The sequence below is a fragment of the Monodelphis domestica genome, chromosome 8 (assembly GCF_027887165.1).
Source record: "Monodelphis domestica isolate mMonDom1 chromosome 8, mMonDom1.pri, whole genome shotgun sequence".
Lineage (NCBI taxonomy): Eukaryota > Metazoa > Chordata > Mammalia > Didelphimorphia > Didelphidae > Monodelphis > Monodelphis domestica.
Genome location: NC_077234.1, coordinates 248,120,314 through 248,148,256, shown reverse-complemented (window position 1 = coordinate 248,148,256; position 27,943 = coordinate 248,120,314). Strand labels below are relative to the sequence as shown.

General features: G+C 36.1%; 1 protein-coding gene across 1 annotated transcript in view; it reads left to right on the top strand.

Annotated features, from left to right (window-relative positions):
* Positions 1-26,242, top strand: part of EPHA3 (EPH receptor A3) — a 397,715-nt gene extending 371,473 nt beyond the window's left edge. The window contains exons 15-17 of the mRNA XM_007500776.3: positions 1,225-1,418; positions 17,268-17,423; positions 23,276-26,242. Coding sequence (XP_007500838.1) covers positions 1,225-1,418; positions 17,268-17,423; positions 23,276-23,381 — 456 coding nt within the window. The 3' untranslated portion in view covers positions 23,382-26,242. The remainder of the gene's footprint in view (positions 1-1,224; positions 1,419-17,267; positions 17,424-23,275) is intronic.
* The last annotated feature ends 1,701 nt before the right edge of the window (positions 26,243-27,943 follow it).

Sequence of the window (27,943 nt, the reverse complement as noted above, 5' to 3'; positions counted from 1 at the left end):
ATATTTAACTAATAGTATGATAGATCTTAGAATATTAGAGCTAGAAGAGTCATTGGGAGATACATGAACTGTTGGTCTCATAGCGTAGAAGAAGAAATTAAGGCTCAATGAGATTAATTTACTTGTCTGAGGCAGTAAATTACAGAGCAAAAATTTGCATCCAAGTCATCTGATATCAGATATAACGTTATTTCCACTACATAACATTCACTCCTTATTTAGTCTCGGGAGATGCCTGATTTTTTTTTATCTTTTAAAGAAGTCTTTACTTAGTAAACTGGTAGGTCAGTCAACATTAAAAAAAAGTATAGAAAAGAAAACCAGTGTTCGGAGGGATTTACCCATTTCATTCAGATTCAGACCACAAGACGAGGACCTCATCTGCACCCCAAATTGAAAATAATGGGAAGTTATTGCATTGTCCTTTACAAGACACCAAGATGAGGACAACTGTATTTCAACTTTAAAAGCTTTGGGGGAGTTGTTGGTGGGTTGTTCTCTATACTGGAAGTGGACCAAAATTGGTGATATCTTTGGTCTCAAGCATAAATTCTATTTAAGTGAGGCAGAGTTGTACAAAGACATCAGCCTCATTCTTCCAGGATTTGAAGTCCAGTGACAAGAAAAAAGTCTAGACAACTGGTGTTAGGGGTTATGCTTTTTCTCATGGCATACATTAAGTCTAAGTAATAATTAAAACTTTGGTCCTGTAGTCCAATTCCTTCATTTTATAGGTAAAGAAAAGGAGCCAGAATAATTGAGTGACTTTCTCAAGGTCACAAAGGGAGTAAGGAGTAGAGCTGGAATTGCAACTCTAAATCCAACATTCCTCATTTCCATGGCATCATACTGTCTTCCACCTACATTTTCAAATTTTGATTATATAACTGTAGATTGTCTTGGACTTCATCATCCACTAAAATCTCTGTCCCCACAAATATTTCTTTTGATTTGAATTTCAAGTCCAATCAGTGATAGGCTCTTTGGACAGAGAGTAGTCTTCTTTGCTTTGACCATCTATTATGTAGCTTCTTCCTGACTCTTTAATTTGCTGCATCATTTACTTTATTGATACACTGGAGGGGTTTCCTTTGCAAGCAATTAGAAAAATGGGAACATTTTGTTTAAACATTAAACTCCGTGTTAATAGGCTCTGTTGTCGGGATAAAGCAAAATAAGTTTAATTGCCCTTTCTGTTTTCCAAAACTTTGCTCTCTTGCACAGGTAATTAAAGCTGTGGATGAAGGCTACCGACTGCCACCTCCCATGGACTGCCCAGCTGCCTTATATCAGCTGATGCTGGACTGCTGGCAGAAGGACAGAAACAACAGACCCAAGTTTGAGCAGATTGTCAGCATTCTGGACAAGCTTATAAGGAATCCCAGCAGTCTGAAAATCATTACCAATGCTGCAGCAAGGTGACACATCATATTCTTCCTTATGTGCTCATACTGAAAATTAATGCATTTTCTTTTTCCACCTACAGTGATTAAAATGTGTTCATTTTCCCACCCACTTTCTCAAATGTATTCATTGTGATTCTCATCCTCAAGGCTGGAAAGAGCTTAATAATTTTTCCTGCAGAAAAATCCATTCAACTTAATGGACACTTGCTAGCAGTAATTTAAAAAGGGGAGGTGGGGATGCTGAACCCAAATCAAAATTGGAAGATTAGAAAATTCCTGGACATTTCCCTCCAAAATCTCTAAGTTGACCACAAAGACATAGCTCCACTGCCCAAGAGTAAGGCATACTACTACTACTACTAATTAATATAATGCACATTTATTATACTTTTAAAATTCACAAAGCACATTTCTTCTAACATAGCTCTTAAGTATTATTATCCCCATTTAACAGATGAGGAAACTGAAATTGTGAGAGTGTGATATGCAACTACATCTACCGTTTCTATTATTGTTTCTAATGGAAGCTTGAATTTGAAGAATGGAAATAACAGATTTTCTTGCCACCCACTAGTTGCCCCTGATGTTCTGCTGTTCACTATGTCAAGGAGAGAACCCACCCACATCCCTCTGCTCCCCTCTTCAAAGAAACCTTTAAAATTTCTGCTTCAGGGAAAACCCTGCCATCCAGTCTTGACCTTAAATATTTTCCTTTCTTCCCTCGTTGAGAAGAAATAGAGCTCCAAAACCCAGAGTAATAAAGATCCCCTTTCAAGGTAACCAAAGAGTCATGGTGAAGCCCTTCCTGAAAGATCATTGCCCCAAATAATTAGTTTTTGTAGTTTCCATTTACGTTGTTGCAGTATGTTTGTGCTAGTGCCTTTCTTGGGTCTGCTTATTTCTTGTTTCCCAATTTCACAAAAGTATCTTCATGCTTCTCTTTATTTATATGTGTTGTTTTCTTATAATGCCATAATATTTCCTTCCCTTCATCTACGGCAATTATTTTAGCCATTTACCAGTTGATAGATGTCTATTTTGTTTCGGATGCCTTGCAATTACAAAGATCATGGCCATAAATAGCTGGGTACACATGAGACTTTTCTGTCTTTGACATCCTTAAAGTATGGGTCTAACAATGATATTTCTAGATCAACGGTTATGAATATTTTAGTTACTTTTTTGTCATCGTTCCAAGTTCTTTTCCAGAATAGTTGGAGTAACGTGTAGCTCTATCTATTGTGCATTATTCTTCATGCTCTTCCTTTTATTCCATCTGCCTCTCCTTCATGTCATACCTTCCAAAGATGGAGCTTCTTTGGCTTGTGATTAAACCCTCCCTGAATTTAGCCTCACTCTTAATGCCCCCCTCCTTGTTCCTACATGATTCTTCATTGAACGTAAAGCATCTCTGCACCAAATTCACTATTTGTGTTTTTGATGCAAGATTCTCAGCTGGTTCAGATAGAAATTAGGTTCATATGTAGCCCATTCCTACCACCCCTTCCTCTCTATATTCTTTCATAAAGACAGTGCTCGCTTTATATAAATTCACATTATACAGACTCAACTTTAGGTAAAAAGGTTCTGAAAGAATTCCACATTAAAAAATCACTCCACATATGTTAACTTTAATGGTACAGGAATCCCACTCACTTACTAGGTCCAATTATTATTTTTCTGTCCAATGTTCATTATTTTATATTTTAATATAATTGCTCATTTGTGAAATAGATGTAAAAGTCTTTTCACCAACATATGGATAATTATAATAAATGATTCGTAGTATGATCTTAAAGCATGAAGTTTCTAGAAGTAAGTAGGATATTATATAAGGAATTCACTTAAATTTTAAAATAAAATTATTTGATTTATATAAATTTTCAATGTTTCCAATGTCCCTAATTCCTAAAATTAAAAAAAAATAATTCTTAGGGTAAGTTTTTTAAAAACTTTTGTTGATTTTTGAGAGTTAAAAAATTTCTCTTGCCTATATATTTACACTATTATTATCATATAAAGGAAGAAAAAAAATTCCAAAGCCATCGGGAATCTGTGTGGGAAACCTAAGTAGGTATGTTTGTGTTCATATAAATGTGCTCATTAGGCATAGTTACAATGATCTAAATGCCAGAAGGGACACATTCAAGTTTCAGGTTCTTAGTAGCAAATTACAATTATTCAGGAATACGGCATATCTTGAGAAAATCCTACACATGAGCTGAATATCTAATAGCGACAAATGTGACCAAATTATTCAACATATTACAATGTTTTTAAATATATATTATTCTAGTGAGTTATTTATCAATTACTGCTTTTATTGATAATTGCCATAAAATTTGACACGTTTTTTTTTAAACTAAACCTTCTGTTTTTACTCAGAACTAGAGTCACATTTATTTAATTGTGGAATCCTTATTAAAACTCTTTCTGTATCCTCAGCACCGAGCAGAGTGGCTTGCAGATTGTGGGTACTTACTAAATCCCTTTTGAGTTGATAAATGGTTTAAAAGATGACCTTCCAATTACGTGTAATTTTGTGACAAATGCATTTTTCTAGTTTTAGTCAGCCTCACAAATGCATTAAATTTAAGCTTTGTTGGAAACATATATTTAATCATAAATACTTATATCTTATTTGGACCTCACCAGCCAGGGAGTCACTTTACTTATTGCAAATAAAGCAATCTGTTAAGTTTCCAGTTTTGAATATACATGCTCAGAGGCTATTTTTTCTACTTATATATTTATCCAAAAATTTTAGACATTTTTAGATATTCCTACAGTGTAAGAGGATATACTAATTTTATCCATTAACTTAATAAGGCAAATTTTATTTGACATAGCTTTATCTTCTGGGTCAGCAGCAGCAGCAGCAGCAGTAGTAATAGTAGTAGTAGTAGTGGGAGTAGTGGGAGGAGGAGTAATAGTGATGGTGGTGGTGGTTGTAGTACTAGCTAGAAGTCATATAAAATTAATATAGTGCACTATCGGTGACAAAGAGTTTAAAAATATATTATTTCATTTATCCTTATAAACACTAGAAGAAGTAGGAGCTATTGCTATCCCTACTTTACAGATAAAGGAACTGAGGACAGATGAGGGAGGTTTGAAGTGATTTCCACAATTTCAGATATAGCCATTAAGTATTTATAGCCAGATTTGATCTCATCTTTCTGACTTAGAGAACTAGGCAATGTAATAATACCTATCTGCCAACTTTTAAGTAAAAGTCAAAAAAGCATAATTTGATAATTCTAGAAAATTCCTCATTGTATATTCTAAAAAAGGAGCAAGCCATCACATCTTATTAAGTTGCTGAATTTTGTATATTGGAATCCTTAAGTCTGTAAAAGTAAACAATGCGTTTCTTAAGTTTAATATTAATTAGTTTCATTATAATCTTAATTCATTATTTATTTGATGTATTTGTTTAATTTAATTTTTATTTTAATTTAATTAATTTAAAAAGGAGTATGATATAGATTTAGAGCCAAAGTCAAGCACACACAGTAGAGAGTGTTGGCTATTTAGTCAGGACGATTTAGGTTCAAAACCTCCCTCGGACACATAATTGCTGAATGAACATGCACAAATCATCCATCTCTGAATGTCTGGGCCTCAGACTTACAGCTGCTAAAATCTAATTCAGCAGATATAGTTCCCTCACTGACAAATCCTTAATATAAAGAATACCAGTTTAAGCGTTATAACCATCACCCATAAAAAAGAGAGAACTGTTTATTTCTAATACTTTTATAAAACTATAAATAAGATTTATGAATACGAATATAAAATAAGGCTTATGATAAATGACATTTTCGATGTGATTAACCATTCTAGTGCCAGTTTTATACTTACTTTTAGAGTTACATTGGCCAACAAAAGTATTTTGATAAAGATAATACTTCGTCATAGTGTTGAGAAACTCATATAGCAGGAAGAAAGAACTCCAGAGGGATGACAACCAAATGCAAGCAAAAGTATTGTATCTTTTCTCTTGTACCTAGACCTACAGAAAAGACTAAAACTAGGATTGTGGAGACAACATTCATTAATTCATTCAAGAAGTCTTAAAAATAGCTACTAGGCAATGGGTTAAAGATAGAGGGGATATGAGAATAGCGTAATCACTTCTCAAAGGACGGATATTTTATTTCCATGGAACCAAAGAATTGCCAAAAGCTACTATATAAATGGTTTGTGTCTGTCAGAAATTTTAGTAGTTTGGACTCTTTTTAAATATATATATGTTATATATATATGTATATGTACATATATATATAATTTTATAATTTTTTATAATTTATAAGAAGAAATTGAGCTCAACAGAGAAATGACATTGTGGAGGGGAAAGAAAACTAGATTGGGAATCAAGAGAGAAGGTTTAACTCTCAGCTCCATTGTTTAGTATCTATTTGTACCAAGAGTAGGTTACTAAACATCTGTAACCCTAAGTGTCCTCTTGTGGGGTGGAAATGGATGTAAGAATTGCACTTTCATCTCCCAGGGTTTTAAATAGTTTTTAATTCAGAAAATACTACATAAATGTGAATGTCATCAACAGGATGCCCATTTTATCTGCTTATTCTCCCACAGTACTTGGAAAAAGCACGGTACTTTTGGAAGGAGGCTAAGCTGAGCTCTGTGCTAATTCCAAAATCTATCCTAGACTTCCTTGGGAAAGCCTCAAAATTCACTTGTTCTCCTTGATGATAATTTGAGGACAAGTTGGTGTTTTTGCAAGCTTTATGTTTATAGGACATAATAAAAGGATGATGATTCGTTTGCTAAATTTGAAATACTTCTGGTTCAGTGAAATTACAACACACGTATCAATGAAATTCATTTAGAAGTGTATATATTAAAGACAATTTCTAACTTTCAATGAATAAAAAATAAACAGAAATTAAAACCAAACTACTGTAATGATGAGGAACGATGACTTTCTTCAATGATGACCTGACACAATCCTATCTCTTCATCTCTCCAGCAAAATCTGCTTTTGTTTCTGGAAACAACTTTGACCTCCAATACAAAGAATAGCAATAGCAGGGTGACTTTCTCACTGAGTCAATATGATAGGAACATTTTAGAGGAAAGTAAATATGCCAGGTACCCAGGTGGCTTTTCTTTCCCCTCAAAGAACAAAGTAGCTCATTTTACCACAGGGAGGAATTAAACCAGTTATAATAGCTATAACTGCAAAGATTCTGATCCTGAAGGTCCAGGGATAATTAAAATAAACACAATGACTTAAGTTCTCCTTAATGTGTCATTTATTTACTAATAGACTATTGGGAATGAAAGACATTCAAAATTATTCTTGGAGATGACATTAAAATTATGTGATGCTACCTGGAATTTTAATGCTAAAGAAAAGTAGATTGAACTAATCTTTAGTCAAACAAATTACTTTATGTAATATATAATGTTTAACTTTCTTCATGGTTTATATCTCGATGCAATTGTAGAAGTAGAAACAGATAAAGACATATTATATACACTATCCTCACACATTCACATGATGGAAAAAAAAGGGAGAAAATCTGAATGTGATTTGGAGTAATTTAAGCATAAAATATAGGATCATCAGGCAAAATCATCTGCCGTTGTTGCCCAAAAATAGCGTTTGGGGCAGCTAGGTGAGTCCATGGGTACAGTAGAAAACCTAGAGTTGAGAAGACCTAATTTCAAATTCAGCCTCAGGCACTTACTAGATGTGTGAGCCAGAGTAAATCTTTTAACCTCCATTTGGCTCAGTTTCCTCATCTGAAAAATGGGAATAATAACATTTATTTTCCAGGGTTTTTGTAAGGATCAAATGAGTTAAATAAAAGAACTGAGCCCAGTGCCTAGCATAAAGTAAGAACTAGATAAAGGTTAGTCATTATAGTTATTAAGAATATGCATTTCAAGCATTGTATTTATGTGATTTTATTAATAGTCATTATTATTAGTGATTGTAATTAGTAATAGTAATCAATACTAACGATAGTAGTATATTATACTGGGCATGTGAAGGGGAGGTGATAACATGCTGCTTGTGACCAAGAATGGCCTGAGCAAGATAAAAATGTAGTAAAAGAAATGAAAATACAATAAAGCCCAGATAATACTGCATTTAAAAATAAGTCACTCTATGGGCTTCGTGAATCCGTATGTATGGTTTAGTGTCCCCCGTTTCAATTTGAGGTTGGCATCATGAGATGGAAAATGTGTATGGGAAAGTTCTACCATTCGCAGCTGCTTATCTTTTTCTTTTCTTTCCTTCTCTTTTTGGGGGGAGAGGAGAGGTAAAGGAGGCGAGAATGGATGGGGGTCACAGCACATTTTTTGCTCATTTTATAGTGTCTCTCAGATTCTATCCTTTAGAACTCTAGCTTGAAGCTGACAACATTTGTTAGCTTAATGCTTCCATGCACCAAAAAAAAAAAAAAATATATATATATATATATATATATATGTATATATATATATATGTATTGCATCAAACACTAGATGTTTATTCTGGGAATCTGTAACTCTTTGTTGGTGGGGAGAGTCCTTAAGTGCTCTGTATTAATCGGTGTGGATTATACATGGTGATAAAAAGAGGAGACAGAAAAAATCGGACCCTGCCCTTCTCTGTTGTACTCTAGAGGGGCGAGACTAGGAAAACCAGCAAGAGGGGTGTGTGTGGAGGGGGGTTACCAGCCTAACAGGGAGGAGGGAGACAGACTAGGTGGAGCATTCGGTTTTTGCTTCCCTTGAGCAAATATGTAATTTCCATGATTTCTTTTTAATGACCACAGTCTGTGACTAGTAGGTACTGATTTATGAAAAGCTGTAAAAGATCAGGTGGAACTCTGCAGGACGTCGTTTACAGCTGCATGGATTGAAACCCATCTAATTTGTCCAGTCAAAGTGTGAGCTCATGGCGCACATCATCCAGCCCATAAATTTCCCAGTCAGACCACTGTCTGGGGGATGGGTCCAAAAAAATGCCGATCTACGCAGATGCTCAAAAAGCCCAGAGTTCCCTTGGTGCATGTGAAGAGACATCACAGGCTCTTCACAGTGAGAGACAAATTCCTATTCATTGATAAACTATCCAGATGTCCTCTCTGAGGAGGAACGGAACCAATTTTTGCTTGCAATCCTCAGAGAAACCCTGTGAGGGGAAAAATGATACTTTACAGTGCTGGTTATTCTGGGGTCACTTACATTAAAATTAGGTCATTTTTTTGGTCTTGGTGATGCTTTGATCCAAGCTAGAAACATAAAAACTCTGTTGGGCCACTCTAATCCCTAATCTCTGCATCCTGTTCCATTTCAACTTGTTTAGACTAATTTCCTCTAAACTGTGTTGAGCCAGGCTCTTTTAAAACATATTTTCACTAGAGTTTGCTTTGAAGGAATGAACTCTCTTACTTACACTTTCCTCTAAAGCACACTTCATCAATATTCTGAATAAATGTCCTGAGGTTTGATACTTCACACCCGCAAAACCATAAATAAAACTTGCTGCTATTCGTGGGTAAAACAGCAGGACCAAGGTAGGTGCTGCTCCCCAGCTACTGTTTATCCCCCACATGTATTCAGGGACATACGTGCCACTTGCGTCTCTAGATGATGTCTGAAACTGTCGTCTTTCCTACTTTTCACATCATTTCCTTTTCTAAATTTTCTGCAGCTGATTGCTTTTTATTGCTTTGTCTTCTGGCATGCTCATGTAGTAATGACTCTTTGGCTAACTTTTCCTAGACATATTCATTTGGAATGGCTGGAGGATTTTCCTTCTTTTATGTAAACGTTGTACATCCATTAACTGAGAGCCTGACTTTGGATGTAACAGAAACGGAAATTCTTCAAGTTAGTTTCATTAAGGGCAAAATACATGTGTGTATCCATCTCGCAGACACATGTGTGTCCATATGCACACACAGAAAGAGTCTTGTTCTAAAAGGCTTTTGAAATCACAGAACTATGAAGCATCCGATACTTTCTAAGCAAGAATAACAAAGGCTCATAACAATAGAACAAGTGCTGGATTTGAGGCCAGGGAGCCTGGGTTCAAACCATAGTTCTACCCCTTAATATTTTTGGTAAACTTGGTCAAATTATCACCACTTAAAGTTTGATCTGATTATTTGTAAGATGGAAGTGTTGCTCTAGATCTCCTTTATGGTCATTCTATCTAGTTCTGAATCTACAATTTTATTAAAAACAGCTTATTTCACAGGGAAAAATCTTCATTTGTGTATTGCTGTCCTCTAATTTCTAAATACTTCGTGAAAATTGGGCCTTTTGAGGTGATGAGTAATTAAAAAACACAGTAACTCCCAATATTAGTCAGTATCAACTGGCAAATTTGAAAGAAAAAAATGCCTTAAACATAAGCAATATCAACCAGCTTCACAGTTAGTAAGAATCAGCAACAGGACGTGAAGTAAGATCTTCCTAAGCATCCCAGATCCAATATTCTGTCCACTTTACCACCTCACAATATAGCCACTTATTTATAAATTACCTACTTATGGTACTACATTAATATATTGTGCAATTATTAAATAAATCCCAATAGAACTTTATGAAAAATGAAATAAATAATATGCTTAAATTTTATTTAATTGCTCAAGAGCATTTTTTTTGTCCAGTCTAAAAATCTTGCCAGTGATATTTGTTGGCAGAGTAGTGACATATCAATTATTTTTGAAAATCACAGTATGACCCTTCATGATGCAGCAAATTGAGGCAATGGGACAAAAGCAAACAAACAAGTTAGGCAGCCGTCACTTACCCCTGCAGTACAAATACTTGATATCCCGTATGAAATATCAGACCATTCTACATAAGATCATGGAAAGGCATCCGTGCCAACCACACGTTAAATAATTCTTCCCTTTTGTTTTTAATCAATTCTTACATAATTTAGAATCTTTCTTTTTCCTTTAAATTCTTTTAAACACCAACCACCCATCTTGTTACATCCCTTAATCGGGAGGTCTTGATTTGCTACTGCAAACTCTGGGGAATGAGTGGAAGCTAGATTTTAGCACTGAATGGTGGAGAGCACAAGGGGTGTGGGAGAGCATCCCATTCACTTACAGGGATAGTAGAGGATTAGAATAACAGACCAGAGTGAATGCGTGCGTGATTCGAGTGAAGTCCTTTAATGTTCATGTCAGCTATCATCTGAAATACAGATTTAAGAATACAGAAGGAGCCGTGCTGAAACCTCACAGTAACTCTTGTCTACAATGCTTGTTGTGTCTCAACCAACTCATCAACATTTATTAAGCCCCTTCTCAATATCAGGAACCGTGCTAAGTGCTCCAAAACACCGCAAGTAACAAGGCAACCACCATTATTCCATTATTATTCCACCATTATTTTCCTCTGAGTATCTTCCAGCAGGTCACCAAGTTCTACTTCTGTACCATTTGGGGATATATTTCATAATTACACAGATTGCAAACTTCTTTTTGATAACAGATCCTTTCGCGGGGACATTTTTTTCCTCTTTAACCACCTTCCTGTCTTTCTTTGATCTGGGGTCTCAGAGGCTAGAGTTGTGAGAATATTGTTATCTTTTAATTTTTTAATGAAATTATTTCCCCAGATTACGTTAATATATTTTTTTAGGATTTTTTTCTGATATTTCGTCATCCATGTTTTCTCCTACTCTCCCACCTCAGTCTCCCTTCCCAAGGAAGGCAAGTAATAAAATAAAGGTTGTACATATGTTGTTATATAATATATATCTCCATGTCAATCATTTTATAATTGATTCTATTTTACAAGAATGTCTAAGTTAAGTAACAGACCTAATTTAATTGTTCATTAAAATGGTCCAGAATTGATTTCATTAATCCAAATTTGTGATTTTCTGAAAACTTCCAAAGAGCACAGCCTTAGCCCATCTTTAGCTGTGGGTACTGTGTGATTGGAAAAATCAGAGATCATGTCAGAGGTGAGGCATAAGGGCCATCTTGAGCTTTGTACCCAAGGCTCTTGGTTTCTTCTGTGGCAACTCTAGAGGGTAGCCTGAACTGAATCAGCAGCCACATTTAGCCAGAATCATAGAGATCATACTTAAGGAGGATTCAAATTCATGATCCATGTCGAAATCTGCAAGATGTTAGGACATGAAACCTCCATATTCATCTTCTTTTTTTCTTCTTTACAATAAAACTATGAAAAGTCACCCCCAGAGCTGGGCAGGACATTAAAATGTTTACCTCTCTGATATGTCACTTTTGTTCTCTTTTTTTCAGTATCATGATTTCCCTCCCATTAGAGATCCTTTTTATATTATTTTCCTCATCCATAGGTTTCTTCACCATTGTCACTTCATTGCCTTGCCATTTAAAGTCTCCCAAACTACTTTTCCAACCTCATGACACATGATTCTCCTTTATAAATTTATTATTCTAGCCAATCTGTTTTTGTTGTTCTTGTGACACTTTGTCTCCCATTATTTCCCTAATGAACCCACTATCTCACTCTTCACAGTGGCTCTTCCAAACCTTTTCACCCCTCCCCAAACTTCCCATTTCCACCCCTATCCTCTCATCTTTGACTCATATTTTTATAGAAAAAAAGAGGACACTTCCCATAAGCTTCTTCCTCTTTCCCTCTTCTCTTATCACTCACATCCTTTCTGCCCTTTTCTCCTCATTTATCCCTATCTCACATGAAAAGGTGCCATTAATCCTTTTCAAGCCTAACCCTTCCCCATGTACAAGCAATTTCATTATATCTCATCTCTTCCAACAGATTTTCCACTCTGTTATCGTCCCTTCTATCACTTACCTTCCATCTCTCCCTGTCTACTTGTTCCTTCCTGGCTGCCCTTTGCTTCTTAATGCCAATGTTTCTCCCATCCTTGGAAAAACTCTCATTTGATACTTTGATCCCTGATCATTGTCATTCAATGTTTCTTCTGCCCTTTGTGGCCAAGCTCCTTTAAGAAAGCCATCCACAATAAGTGCCTCCACGTTCCCTCATCTCTTTCTCTTCTTTACTCTCTGCAGTTTGGCTTCTAAGCTCACTCAACAGAAATTGCATTTTCAAAGGCTCGTCTGTTATCTCTTATTTGGCAAATCTAATGGTCTTTTTTCAATCAACATTCTTCTTGATCTCTTTGTAACCTTTGACACTGTTGACCACCATCTCCTCCTGGATGCCTTCTTCTTTATAGGTTTCCATGACACTAAAGTTTTCATTACACAGCTCTCTCCTGTGGTCCTTGTACTTGTCTGAATGTTCCATAATAGTCTCCTTTACTAGAACTTTGTCTACTTATGCCCGCTAACCCTGTGTACCCTCCTTAAATTCTTGGCTAAGGTATTTGTCTTTCATTATCTAGACCAGGAGTGTCAAACGCAAATAGAATTGTATCCTACTGGCCATTAGGAAAGTGATTTGTTCACAGTGGTGAGAAAGATTGTTTTGGTAGCAATGTGAAGGGATGGATGCTAGAAAGAAGACAGATAGGTGCCTGGGTAGGAGGTAGCTATTGCAGTCGTCTAGGTTTATAAAGACATCTGGTTATGGCATCATGAATGAAGAGAAGAAAACATATGGGAGATGTTATAGAAGTAGAGTCATAGGACTTGATCATTTATTGAATGTGGCCAAGTGCATGCTTGTGGGTCAGCGTTCAACACTGACTACTCTTTAAATATGAAAATTGGAGTTTTGTATGATAGAAGTGATTAATCTCATCATTAATTGGCAAATCTAATTAACTAGACTACCCCATTATCTAGCCATTATGTGGTTTGCTTTTCTCTCTTGGTGCCAAATCATGTAATAAAATAAAGAACACGGAAATTCAACAGCTACATAAGATGGCAGTTAGTCTGGACTTTGTTCTGGTCAAACAAGAGGTAGGTTGGACTATTAATTAGTAAAGGAGAGAGAGGAAGAAAGTGAACAAATGTGCAGGGCAGATAAACAAGAAGCAAGATGACATAAAACTCGCGTTTTGCTGAAGCCCTTTTTCCATTCAGAGAAAAGCTGACTGCCATGAAGAAATGGATAGGGATAAGAGAAGGTTAAGTCTTTTATTAAAAATGTACATGCAAGTAAGACAGCCTAGTCTTATGGGAATGGAGACAGAACAGAGAGAACAGAAATGTTCTATTTTCACCATTGCACCTAGATTTTTTTTTAATACTTCCCCTAGAGATCTGGGATAATAAAAAGAGCCTTAGATTTACAAGCAAAATATCTGGGTTTCAATATTGGTTTTGCTGCTTACTAGTTATTTGACCATAAGCAAGACATTTCTCCTCTCTTAGACTCAACTTCCTTATCTCCAACATGAGAATAATAATATTAGGAAAAGAGGAAATCTAATCTCTAGAGCTTGCATCCAAGTAAAGAAAACCTCAGTGCAAGTACTTCCTCTGCTAAGAAGAGCTGAGCAACTATGGGTAAACTACCTCTCAGAGTCCCAAATTCTCTAAGATGCTAAGTTGAAAAGCAGTTGCCAATCTATACAAGGAGAGGAGATTTCCTCACCATTGAGTTCCCAACACCAATAAACTCACTAATATGGACAAAAACAAAATCACTCTGCACTCTGTGCAGTTGTGAGGATCAAGCACGAGAATGCAGTTACAGTATTTTATAGATTATAAATCTCTATAAATATGGCCATAATAGTAATGATAGAAGGGAATTGTAGCTGTAAAGCTAACATAGGGAAAGAATCCCAAGCTCCATTGTAATTCTATTTCTGAATTTGGAAGCAATAAATTGGCAGGATTCTCCTATCATGTCTAGGAAGAATGGGTATAATTGAGTCAGCCTATCAGTAATTTCCCAGAATATTTTATTGAGATACAATTTTCAAGACACCTGCTTGATTGTTTCTGGGTCTCGTTCTTTGTTTTAATTAAGTTTAGTTTTGTTTGCTTTTTCTTTGTTTCAGTTTTGATTTAGTCCTATAATTTCATCCATATGAGTAAACTCCCTGCTAATCCTTTCCCTCATTTAGATCAGCAACTCCTATGTATTTTGCATTGTTTCAGAGTTGTCTGGAATGCTGCTAAGTTAAGTGATGAGTCACTTGGTTGTGTGTATATATGTCAGAAGCAGGACTTGAACTTTGTTCTTTTTGACTCCAGGTTGGTATTTTATGTTCTGGGCCACAATACCTCTCTTACTCAGAGGATACTACAAATAAATGATCTGTTGGCTAACGCAGGGGCATTTTTCCCGATGTCAAGCTCAATTCAACAGAGATTCATGAATTTATTAGTTCCATTCTCATTTCTATGGTGGAAAAGTTATAAACAAAAATATCCCTGAGCCTAGTTGCTGATGGGGCTATGGGCATAGGAAGATGTATTACCAAGAAATAATAGACTCCTTGATAAAAGTTTCCTATAAACTGAAATTTGGCTTAATTTCTCTTGTTATCATTCTCTTTAGCACACCATGTCTAGCAGCCTCATAATAGACTTCTTATAGGAAATAATGATTCTCTCTCTCTGTGTGTCTGTCTGTCTCTCTCTTCTCTCTCTCTGTATCTCTCTGACTCTCTTTCTCTGTCTCTCTCTCTTTCTGTCTCCTCTCTCTCCCTCTTTCTCTCTCTCCCTCCCTTCCTCTCTCTCCCTTCCTCCCTTTCTCTCTCTTTCTCTCTCTCTCTCTCTTTCTCTCTCTCTCTCTCTCTTTCTCCCTCCCTCTCTCTCTCTCTCTCTCTCTCTCTCTCTCTTTCTCTCTCTCTCTCTCTCTCTCTCTCTCTGTCTCTCTGTCTCTCTGTCTGTCTGTCTCTCTCTCTCTGTCTCTCTGTCTCTGTCTCTGTCTCTGTCTCTGTCTCTGTCTCTCTCTCTCTCTCTCTCTCTCTCTCTCTCTCTCTCTCTCTCTCTGTTCTTTTGGTTTGACTTATTTCTAGAGTTTGTGGATAGTTGGGGAGTTACCATTATGGAAACAACTTTTTTAGACTTTTGTAGATCCATAATTTCATTGGTGGGGATAACCTCTCCAATAGTGCAGATAATAATTCATCAATAGCTTCCTATCCTGTGCAACTACTATCCATGTCTTCATATAAATTCATAGAGATCTCATCATTTTGTGGGAATCACTGCACCACTTATTTGGACCTTCTGGTGTGCCTTACTTTCTGCCCTCAAGACCAGCCGTCCTTATTCTCTGATCTTTTATTTCTTTGCAGTCTTTCTTATGCCACTTCTTATATGTAAGTCAAAATAGTAATATACCACCCCCTAGTTTTGTCCACCATGCACTTTAGGAAACCTTCATTGCCCATTGTGAAAATTCTCTTTAATAAAAGATAAAACTATGTGGTTGGGGATAATCTATGAACAATGAACAGAATATTGGACTTAGGGCCAAGAAGATCTGAGTTTGAAACCTGCCTCAGAACTTTGCTATTCATATTATTTTGGGCAAGTTATTTAGTCTCTTTTGGGATCAGTTTCCTCATCTAAAAAATGAGAGAGCTGGACTAGGCAGAATCCAAGATCTTTTAAGGTCTAGATTTTTAATCCTATGAAGATTCTGGGAAAATCCCTTCACCTCTTTCCAACATAGTTTTTTATGTGCAAAATGGGGATAAGCACCTACCTAACAGAGTTATTGTAAGGGTCAAAAGATATAATATATGTAACATGCTTATCAAACCTTAAAATGTTTCAAAATATTGTGACTATCATAAAGTTTTGAGGTCTTCATTCTGTGAAGCCAAATGCTCTTAAAAAAAAATAAATAAAAGCCTTACCTTCCACTAAAAATCAACACTATTTTTGATTCCAAGGCAAAAGAGTGGTAAGGGCTAGGCAATGGGAGTTAAGTGACTTATCTAGGGTCACAGTCAGGAAGTGCCTAAGGTCAGATTTGAACCCAGGACTTCCCATCTCTAGGCCTGACTCTCAATCCACTGAGTTTACCAGCTGCCCTGCTAAATGCTCTTTAAAAGAAAAACACAGTAAAAAAGGCACAATGGTAATTTATAATTACATCACCATGATGCGGCTTGACCATAAAAACCCACCGTGAAAGCCCAATTTTTTATCTTTTATGTTTTCATCATTGCCCTTGGTCAAATCATGTATAGACCATTCTCACAAGCAATTTCAGAGATGAGAAAGTAGTCAAATGAGTTATTTTTGTTTTTTTGTTTTTCATTTATTTTTGCTAAAAGAAAAAGTACACATCTAGTTTTCATTCCTTTGAAATTATCTGGAAAAGGTATCTCTGGATCTGCCTTTAGTTCATATGTTTCAGGGTGGCCGGTTTTCACTTCACACTATTTACATTTCAGTTTTGATTCCTTTTGTGGTATGATTCCTTAATGGAATCTGTGACATTCTTTGTAGCAACACCCGCCAGGCTCTGCTGACTTCACAGTCTCCTTTCAGAGCAGCCTGGAAGGTTCAAAGAAGCCTTCTGAAAGCCGAGTGAATCATATCTGCAAATGAACATTCAGAGGGCAGCCTGTGAGCTGGGAAGAAGACGTATCTCCTAAGCAACCAGACCAATATTTGGGCCTTCTTGTCTATTCCCATAAATATACCCTAAATGAGCATCATCCTTGCTAATGGTTAAACAAATTAGATTATAATGTCAGCCTATATATCCTGCCTTGGCACAGCTTCAGTGATTTAAAATGCAGGCGCGAGCTGAGTCGTCGGGCTCCTTAGACAGGATGATTACAGGCGCTTCCTCCGAGCTGCCAGCTTGAACAGATGAGCCCTAAGTGGCAGATAAATCCCACAAACGAGCAGGGGCGCCACGTGGAGCCGAGGAGCCCCACGGACGCTGCTGCCGGGTTGTAGACTCCGCGCGAGCCTTCGCTGACTCTTCGCCCCAAGCCTTGATGACTTTCCTCTCTTCCAGGCCGTCAAACCTTCTCTTGGACCAAAGCAGCGTGGACATCCCCGGCTTCCGCACGCCGGGAGACTGGCTCAACGGCATCCGGACGGGGCAGTGCAAGGACATCTTTACCGGCGTGGAGTACAGTTCTTGCGACACCATAGCCAAGATTTCCACGGAGTAAGAAATGGCCTTTAGGGCGGAGATCGGGGGAATTGGGCGCCATGTTTTCTAACGAGAGCCCAGGAGCTCTAGGTCCTTAGGGGCCGCTGGGCGGGACAGAGGAGATAGAGAGGGGGCTGGACAGTCTAGTCTTCTGGACAGAGTAGCCTTCTGATCCTGGATAGGACACTCGAGCCTTTCTCACCCTCACTTTCTCTGGTAAAAAGGCAGGTAATAACCATGCCTGGAGGTTGTTGTTGGGAATAAATTTAGATATTTGGAAAACTTATTTGTTTTTCATATATCTATACATATTTTGAGTATATAATAGGATATTATAATTATATGAAATATAAAGATTATGTATTAATACAATATAAAATAAAGAAATGAAGTTTTATATACCAGTTATTATAATTAGTATTGATTTACATTAAAGCTCCCAGACATCTCTTAATAAGCCATTACACTAAGCTTATGTTCCTTATTACAACATATGCCTGGTTCATTTGCATTTTTCATGGTTAGAGTAAAAAAAATATTTTAGATTTTTGTACCCCAGAAAATAGACAAGCACAACACAGTCACACACACACACACTCTTGATCTCACAAGCATACCACTCAGCCTAGTCTTTAAGTATATCAACATACTTACACATATATGCACACATAGATGTACACATGTACACATACATAGATACCTAAATACTTATATAAGTATATTATGTTTTAAATGTATTGTTCATGTTGATTAAATATTTAAATATAAATATTAAGTATCTTATAAAATATAATTTCCTACTGCTTGTTTCAATTACTCTCAGCAAAGTATATTAACAGTATTAACAGTAACAAAGTATATTAACAAAGCATATTAAAATATATATACCACATATACATATATACCTGCACATACATATATACCTACATATACATATGTATACATACACATATATACATATTTATAGTATATAATTACACTATATTTTTAATTTATTGTTCATATTTATTTCATATTAATTTAATATAAATATAAATATTAAGTATAATATAAAATATAATTTCCTTCTGCTTGTTTCAGTTACTCAGCAAAGTATATTAACAGACATATACATATACATATGTATACATATGCATATATATGTATTTATAATATATAAGTACATTATATTTTAATTTATTATTTCTATTGATTTAATATAAATTTAATGTAAATATTTATTAAGTATCATAAAATATAATAACCTTTCCACTTGTTTCAATTACTCTCAGCAAAATGCACTTCTATATCTTCTATATTTGAAAATTGTTTCCAATAACATCCCAATTCTATCGTCATTTTTTAGTCTTTTTTAATATGACAGTTTTTACTTTGGGTTTTTTCCCCAAGATATCTCAGACAAAATAGGAAAAATACCAAGATTCAAAGACCATTCCCGTTCTAAACACTCACAGCTAATGAGTGTATATTCTATATGATGACCATCAAGAACACAAATTGGAGGCAGTTAGGTAGTTTAGAGGATGGCAAACCTGAACTGGAGATAGGAGGTCCTGGGTTCAAGTTTACCTGCAGACACTTCCTAGGTATGTGATCCTGGGCAAGTCATTTAACACCAGTTGCTTAGCCCTTCTGTTCTTCTGACTTGGAACTGATCTTTAGTATCAATTCTAAGACAGAAAGTAAGGGTTTAAAAAGTATGTTTATTTAAAAAATACATTTTCTGTTATTATGGATGGAAATAGATACCCCTGATCAGTTTTTGATAAATAAGATATGGCCCCTGTCCTCAAATGTCTCACAGCCTAAATAAGGACAAGGCTTCACCCAGGAGAAGTTAAAACTAAATGAAGTGCCACATGGGTAGTAGAAAGTATATGGATATTTGAAAATTGCATCCTTATCATCCCAGGGCTATTGTCATTTGTTTAAGTCTTTTTCAAGTCAGTAAGTCAGAAAGCTGTAATGTTCTAGTCCTGCCATTTATTGACTTGGTTAATTGAGCATATTCTTCCCTGTTTATTAGTTTACTTATCTGAAAAGTATAAATATTAATACTAATCATTCATGATGAGAATAGCTTAGTACATACTGCTTGCGACTTACAGCTTCTCTGGTTAGCCATTCCAGAGATTCTTATTTGCCAACCTCCTGAGGGAGAGAATGGATTCAAATGACAGAAATAAAGTGGCAAGTTGTCCATTTAGTTAGCCATATTTGGAGAAATCTTAAAATCAAAACTTCACCGGAACCATACCAATGGGAAGCCATAGGTGACCATCCTAAAAATGACTCGTTACGCATAGATTCAATAAATTACACACTTTAAGGAGTCAAATCAGGCCGTAGTTTCTCCCTCCTACTACCTCCTATCTCACTCCTCAACCTTCAGTATAAGATTGGAAAAAACAAATCCTGAATGCGATTTGTTTAGCATAAAATGTATTCCATAATACAGTCTAGGTCGTGACTATTCAAAACTTGAGCAAATAAAACAAGAAAGCTTCCATTCTTTATTCTGTGTGGAATACTCTCCTTGTATTTGTCCTCACAAAGCAACAAAGTCACGTACATGCTTTGTCCTTCCCCTTGATTACCATGGATATCATAATACAGAGCTTCCACATTTTGAGCTAAAAAAATACTTCCAAAGAGAGGACAAAACACCCAGAAATGCATTTTTACTTAGTCTTATGAGACTCAACTTCATTTTAAATTCATCAGTAATAACACATTAAAGACTTTATATTTTAGACTTCATTTTTGTTTTAGAAGGTTTTAGAATCTTTTGCTTTTCAATCAATGCAAGGATCGGTTCCAAGGAAGAAGAGTAAATAAAGGCTAGGCAATTGGGGTTAAGTGACTTGCTATGATCACACAGCTAGGATGTTTCTGAGTCAGATTTGAACCCAGGACCTCTCAAATCCAGGACTGGCACTCTATCCAGTGAGCCACCTAAACTGCCTCAGGGGCGTTGGTTGTTTAAACTTCACATGAATATGTCCTTGTTTATGTGTTTTTTATTTTCTCTCCTCCCAACATGAATTTAGCATTTTGTACTGATGCATGTTCATTGGTCTTGATGTCAATCAGACCTGCAACAAGCAAAACTTTGCAACGGAATTCATTGATCCCCACATCGTCTTTCTCTTTCATTCTGCCACAATTCCTTTCTTAAAGATACATATCAAGAGATGTTCCTAAAGTAATTGTCCCCACATAGAAGAACTATGTTTTCTCTTAAATATTTGCCTCTTGATTTTTTTTATGTTCCTTTTGCACTTTCATATTTGCCTTTGAGTAATTTGACACTTGCACTAATGCTATATTAAGGACCAAGGAAAAGTATACAAATCTTCTTTAATAGAGAAAAAATTCCTACTTAAAAAAAAACATGAAAACTATAGCAAAGGGAACATCTAATTACTCAACATAGAAACTAAGGAAGTCTAGTTATTGGTAAGGAGATGAGAGACATAAGCCACAATGGATAAAATCAATGGGCACCTCTCTTAAAGGAAAAATAGACAGTGGATACCACTAGGGAAAGACAGTTACCTATATATAATATATATATATATATTTAACTTTTAAAATATATTATTTGGAAGAGTTTATACACAATATAGCAGGGGTCCCCAAACTATAGCCCACAGGCCACATGTGGCCCCCTGAGGCCATTTATCCGGCCCCCACCACACTTCTGGAAGGGGCACCTCTTTCATTGATGGTCATTAGAGGAACACTGGGTGTGGTTGTATGTAGTACTCTATGTACAGTTCTACTTCCAGTGACATCATCCTTTGTGTGGCGCCTTGTTCTGAGAGTAACTGAAGGAGAAAGAGGCGCCACGCAAAGGATTATGGGGCTGCATAATGGAATACTTCAGGATGGTGAGCAGTGATCTGGGGGAGGGGATTCCGCACTGTCTATACTGCTGCCTGGTATAGTGGTGGCAATCATGGGCCTGTGCAAGGTGGGACAGGCCCATCCCAGCCAGCGCTGCAGCCTCAGCTATCCCAGATAGCATTATACAGATTTGTTCATAGTTTTGGGTGTTTTTTTTTTTAATAGTCCAGCCCTCCAAAGGTCTGAGGGACAGTGAACTAGCCTCCTGTGTAAAACGTTTGGGGACTGGGGGCAGCAGGGTAGCTCAGTGGATTGAGAACCAGGCCTAGAGATGGGAGGTCCTGGGTTCAAATCTGGCCTCATACACTTTCCAGCTGTGTGACCCTGGGCAAGTCACTTAACCCTTACCACTCTTCTGCCTTGTAGCCAATACACAGTATTGATTCCAAGATGGAAGGTGAGGGTTAAAAAAAAATTTGGGGACCCTTGCATAGTCTATGAAGTTACATATGAAACTAAATTACTCTGTATAGTGCCATGGCAAGCCAACAGACAAGGATAAATTCCTTAAAAATCATTAAGATTAAATTTACAATACAGACCCCCAAAAAGAGTGACTATAAAGAAAAGAATCATTCAAATGTAACATAAAAGATCCACCTCACTTTATAATTATTTTTCCTATAACTTAAAAGGTTCTAGTCTATAAGGAGTCTGTTTGGTACATTAAAAAAACAAACAAATAAACAAACAAAAAAAACAGGATTTAGATTCAGAGGGCCTGGGTTCAAATACTACCTCTGATGGTTACTGCCTTTGTGACCTTGGACAAGTTATCTGATGCTCGTGTTCTTCATGAATATGTATCACTAACCCACCCCCTGAGGAAAACAAAACAAAAATCAACAAATGCTCAGCAGGTCTAAGAAAGTTATCATGAATCAAGGTAGTAAATCAATAAATGACACAGAGTACATTAAGGAATACAAGGCATTTTATAAATGTTTCAGATCCTTTGTCCTAAAATAATATTTCCCACATTTCAATGTACATGCCTCCCAGCTCCAATTAGGATACCTGATATGCATTCTAATATCTTTATCAACTGAGAACACCTTTTAGATTGACATAGAATCAATCAATCCTGGCTAAAAAGATAATTAAATAAATAAGCACTTCCCTCCCCCTTCTCTCCTACAATCCATACTAAGTCTCAGTTCCAAAGCAGAAGGTTTTGGCTTTCAATCCACTGAGCCACCCGGCTGTCCTGATCATGATGAAAAATAGGTTAATCAAGTCCTTAATTGAGTTGGACGGAGTGAAGTACTAGGAGACACGGGCTGAAATCCCAGAACACTACAAGAAATGAATTCCAAATGGTTAAAAGAGTGAGGCACACTTTCCTGTCTATGTAGATCGGGGAAGGGATTCCAGCAGAAAGTAGCAGAGGAGGTGCGCGCTGAGGTCCCGTACTCACTCTCTGTCCATTGACCATAGCATTGGAGATACCCAGACTTTAAGAATCGAGGCATATGGCGTGAAGATCAAAAGGGAAAAACTAGGCACACCAAAGAAAGGCAGCTGACAAGAACGTCAACAAGATCTTTTCAGGGGGAGAAAAGTTGACTTTTAAAAAGCCTCCGACTAGCCGTAGGAGCCCGCCAGAGGGTTAGACCTCGAGCGAACTTCCTGCAGACTCAGAAGAGGGGAGGGAGGACGTTCTCGATATCTGTTCACCAAATGTGTCCTCTCTAGATTGCTTCCCGAGGACCTGCTTAGGAATGGCGCACCTTGGCTTAAGGGAGGCGGGAAATCTGCTCTTGCTCTCTCTCCCTTTCCAGTAAATATCTTTATAAGACTGAATCAAGATCAACTAATAGGTTGATACTGGAGAGATGTTAGCCACGTCCAGCATTCTGGCGTCTCTTCGGCTCCACTATTGATTTCTGTGTGTGTGTATGTGTGCGTGTGTTCACACACACTCCGAGAACTCATTGAGTTTGTTGCCTTTCTTACAGCGACATGAAGAAGGTCGGTGTGACCGTCGTTGGGCCACAGAAGAAGATCATTAGCAGTATTAAAGCTCTAGAAACACATACGAAGAACGGCCCTGTTCCTGTGTAGAGAAGCAGCTGGATGAGACCTCAACAAAAGCGGTTGCTGCTCAGGGTGCAGCGACACTTGGAGTTAGCGTATATCAGCATTGAGAATATTGGTGCAAGTTCCATGCCCACAAAGACACTCAACTATGAGTAAAAAATGCCTTAAAATTGGAGTGATAAACTTTTTTGCTATCATTTGATGGATGGTTGGATGGATGTTTTTTTTTTCCCCTTATAGTAAATGAGTGATTACACATTCAGAAAATTCATTTAAGTCCTTCAGAACAAAATTGTGAACGAGGAGCCATTAAACATAAACTGAATACCATAAAAGATACACAAGTGAAAATCATAATGGACACATGGGCTGCGTTTGATAATAGCAGTCCAGATTGAAGAAAAAAACATACCGTATTTTTATACACAAAAGAGATCTGTAACAAGTATTTTGTTTCCTTAAAAACAAGCAAGATAGAGGACTTTATACCTCAACCTGACCATATTGACTATCCTGTCATTTCAATACTCTTTCATCTGTTCAGTAATATACAGAAATAAAGTTTGTGATGATTTTAAGTAATAATTTACTAATGTTTCCTTGGCCTTATGTTAGATTCCGCAGTCTGTTCCTGGAAAAAAAGTGTCTTAATTTTTGGGAAAAGATATTTATTTTCTTTTGTATTTTTGTTGTTTTATATTTATGTTTTGATGTTTGAATTTGGAATTGTTACTGCCAAGTGCCAAATGCTTCCTCAAAGAGTCGGTATTAGGGAATATAATTAATTAGACAAATAGTACCATGAATTAGTTTCTAAATTTATTGAACATCCACTCCTCTTCTTTATGAATATGTATATGTCTTTATCTAAGAATGAAAAATAAAAACTATTTTCCATTTCATGCATTAAAATAAGCCCTGAGAGTTCAACCATTTTGTGTCTCAATTTATTGATGAGATATGTTAAGCTCCTAGCTTAGTGTATTATACAAGCTTGTAATTATATATATACATATATATATATTTCCTACTAGGTAGCACTGACCTATGACTCCCTTCATCGGTAAAGCTACTCTCCCTATTCCATATTCTTTGGGTAGATATTGGCAATGTTGGAATGAATTGGAATACGATTCCCAATTGCTCACATAAAGTCTATCTGCTGATTACAACACAGTGTCTTTATGTCCACAAATAGATCATTTCACAGTGATAATGATTTATAACTTTTCTTCCCAAATAATAAACTTTTACCATTTGCCAAAATAAGGCAACAAACCAATAGGCTAAAGCATGGGCCAAAAGTGTTATATCTTTGGGAAAGACATTTATTCTCACTGCTTCAGATTATAAGCCTGTTCGCAGTAGATGATCATTTTTATCAACACCTATTTCACTTTGGTTTTATGTCAATGAATTCAAAAATGTTGACATCACATCATTACAACTAAGGGTCTTCCATTACATAGTCTTGTGGTTATATTAATAAACAAAGTCCACATTAAATTGCAGGTTTAAATGAAGCTTTTTAAAAAATCTATTTAGCAGCTCAGCATCTAAGACTCTGTCGCCATATATCCAATGGCTCAAAATCTATAGAGAATGAAGTATAGCCATTCTCAGTAGGAGCTAAGATTTGCAACAAAAGTTGATTATGAACATGCTCAGAAGTATTGAAGAACCTGTACCTGGTAGAAAACTAATAATATATCCTGGGAAATGATTTTATCTCTACCTGTGCTCTTTTTAAACTGCTTTAAGCTTGAAATATTTAACATGTCAGTGGGAAAGGAAGTGTTTATTCCACAATAAGTAAAAGGCACATAAGCACCCCTACCCACAAAGAACAACAAATGTCATCTTTTGGTACAGTGTCTGGAAGAATGTAAATTCACTTATGTGATATAAGATGTAATCCTAGGTAAAAATTCACGAATGCTGATCCATGTTACCTTTGGTGCAAGCTGGGTCAATTTGCTACTTCAGCTTTGAGATGAATAACTCAAATTCTCTCGATGTTGCTTGTAATTAACTGAATTTATTAGAATGCTTTATATGATGGAAGAGAGCATATAATAGTTGCTCTTCACCATCTATTAAGAATACTAAGTTTAAATCACTACCTTAAATCTTCTTTAAGGTTATCAGGAAGAAGAACAAGTTATTGCCTTCTTAGGTTTTTTCAAAGAGGAAGAATGCAGTTTCTATGATCAGGTGACTGCTTGAGTTCTAAACCTGTACCCAACCTCATATTCTCCATCTTGCATTTCCTTTCTTAGTTGTCATGGACATACTTAAAAGGAAATGATTCATTTCATGGAATCTCAGTAAATTTGGGTTTAATTGTTTAATTTCATTTATGTGGGCTTTGGTTTCCAATTACAAGTAGGAATTGTTTACACAAAATCTTCCTCTTCCTTTCTACATTTGATTTGTAAGTGACCTCTTATGAAATGACTCTACACAATTCTTCCCTGTACATATGTAAACATACCAGTGTACGATGCTTAACTGTGGAGTAGAGGTACTAGAATGCTTGTGGCCATCTCTTTGTACACAACTGCATTGATTTCCAGCCAACCCAAATGAGAAACTCATTTCACAAAGTTATGTACCATATTATCTGTTTTTTATATCTTAAATATAATTTGCATATATTATTTATTTCTGTTAACATACCTAGTTTGTGCTGTACTTAGCATTCAATAAGCAATGTATAAATGTGTTTTGATTGGCAATCTGTATTTACTTTAACTTGTATTTTCAAAGCATTACTCAATTAGTTTTATGTTGTGCAATTGTAGATGGCCTCTTACTAATGTAAAATGATTTGTAGTGGAAACATTTATATTTTTATAATAAACATAATGAAAGTATTTTTTAAAGATTGTAATATAGAAGTGCTTCTTTTCGTGATTTAATTTAAGTACTATTTATTAACTTATAGTTCCCTTTGTGAATGAAGACTTCCAAGTATTAAGGCCTCAAGGCGTATACATAAAGTTGTTTTGTTTGGAAGAGATATGGGTTTTCACTGATTCAAATACATGCATGTGATATATACATATGAAACATACATATGCATGAATAGATGCACATACATGCATCTCTGTGTGCTCATATAATATCCTTGTATGTGTGAATGTGAAGCACGTGTATATGTGTATATATATTTATATAATTATATGCACTGGTGTAGTCTAGACACTCTCTGCCAACTATAAGTATAAACTCTTTAAGTTGACTTGTCAGGGAGCAATTGCCTTGAAAAGGGATGAAACCAACTAATTCTAAGAGAGAATGAATCTATGACTTTCAGCTCTATAACATAGTTCTTCAATTCACAAAGCTAACCATGTACAAGCTAGGTAGTCGGTTACTGATGAGTATACCTGAGAATTAATTCAATTACCTACTTATTCTTGAAAATCTCAACCTAATTATGAGAAGGAACAAGTGTAGGACTTGCCACACTTTACGTCACTGTACATTGGGAGCACATACAGTTAATCACATAAGTAAATGCACTTTACTTATGTTACTGGGATGGATTAATCCAGCTAGCATCACACCAACTCCACAAAAGTAGCTATGATCCTGTGATTAGTTCTCTTAGTATATTAATTCATATGTGTGAGTTGGTTAGAAAAACCCTTTAATACTAAAAATGCCAAGAAGGCTACATCTGAATCTCAGGCTAAATACTGGATAATAGGAGAGTGTCTGTTACAGGCTATGGAATGCTTCTAGTAATCATAAGGGATATGGAACTGACACTTGTTAGTTAATCCCAGAATAATGCATTTTTGTATAAATTAGCATATTGATACTCCATCATGAAAGTTTTTGGCTTCTTCTCCACAACAACTATACCCTCTTTCTATAACCATTTAAACCTCAAATTGTGAAATCTGAATATTTTAAAGAGGAAAGATTGCATGATGAATGTGTATAAATACACATACATATAAATATACTATCTGTCCTGTGTTTCATGTTGTTATTGATCCCATTTAGTATGTAATTTATAAGAATCACCAACTTGGAATTCCAAGTGATCCTTTACATGCAAGCATCTATGAAACAGTTCACATTGATTCCATATTTACATCACCTTTCTGAGAGAAGGAAAGAAAGAAGGAAGGAAGGGTGAAAGGAGAATGGAGGAAAGAAGAAAGGGTGGAAGGGGAAAAGAGAGGGAGAAATATTTATTCAACTCTTTGTGCTTCAAAAGCAAAGAGTCACTGCCTTTAAGGGGTTTATATTTCAAGGAAATGTAAGGAAGCAAGACTTATTGGGAAGAGGTGGCAGAGGGAGGCATACTGTAGTCTGGAAAGTTATAGTAATCATTATTTGGTCCAAAAAGGAGAATTGTTGTTGTTGTTGTTTTTTATAGCCCATTAAAGAACTATGGCAAAGTTAATATGATAATAATTCCTATTTCCAGATCTAGAGATAGTGATGGATGAGAGAGAGAAGGTAAGGCAGAATAAAAGCAAATGTTAAAGATTTTGGTCTAAATAATGGGAATGAAGTCAAATATGATTGGTGGCATTCTTGAAGAAATGTTGTCAGAGAGACCTCTA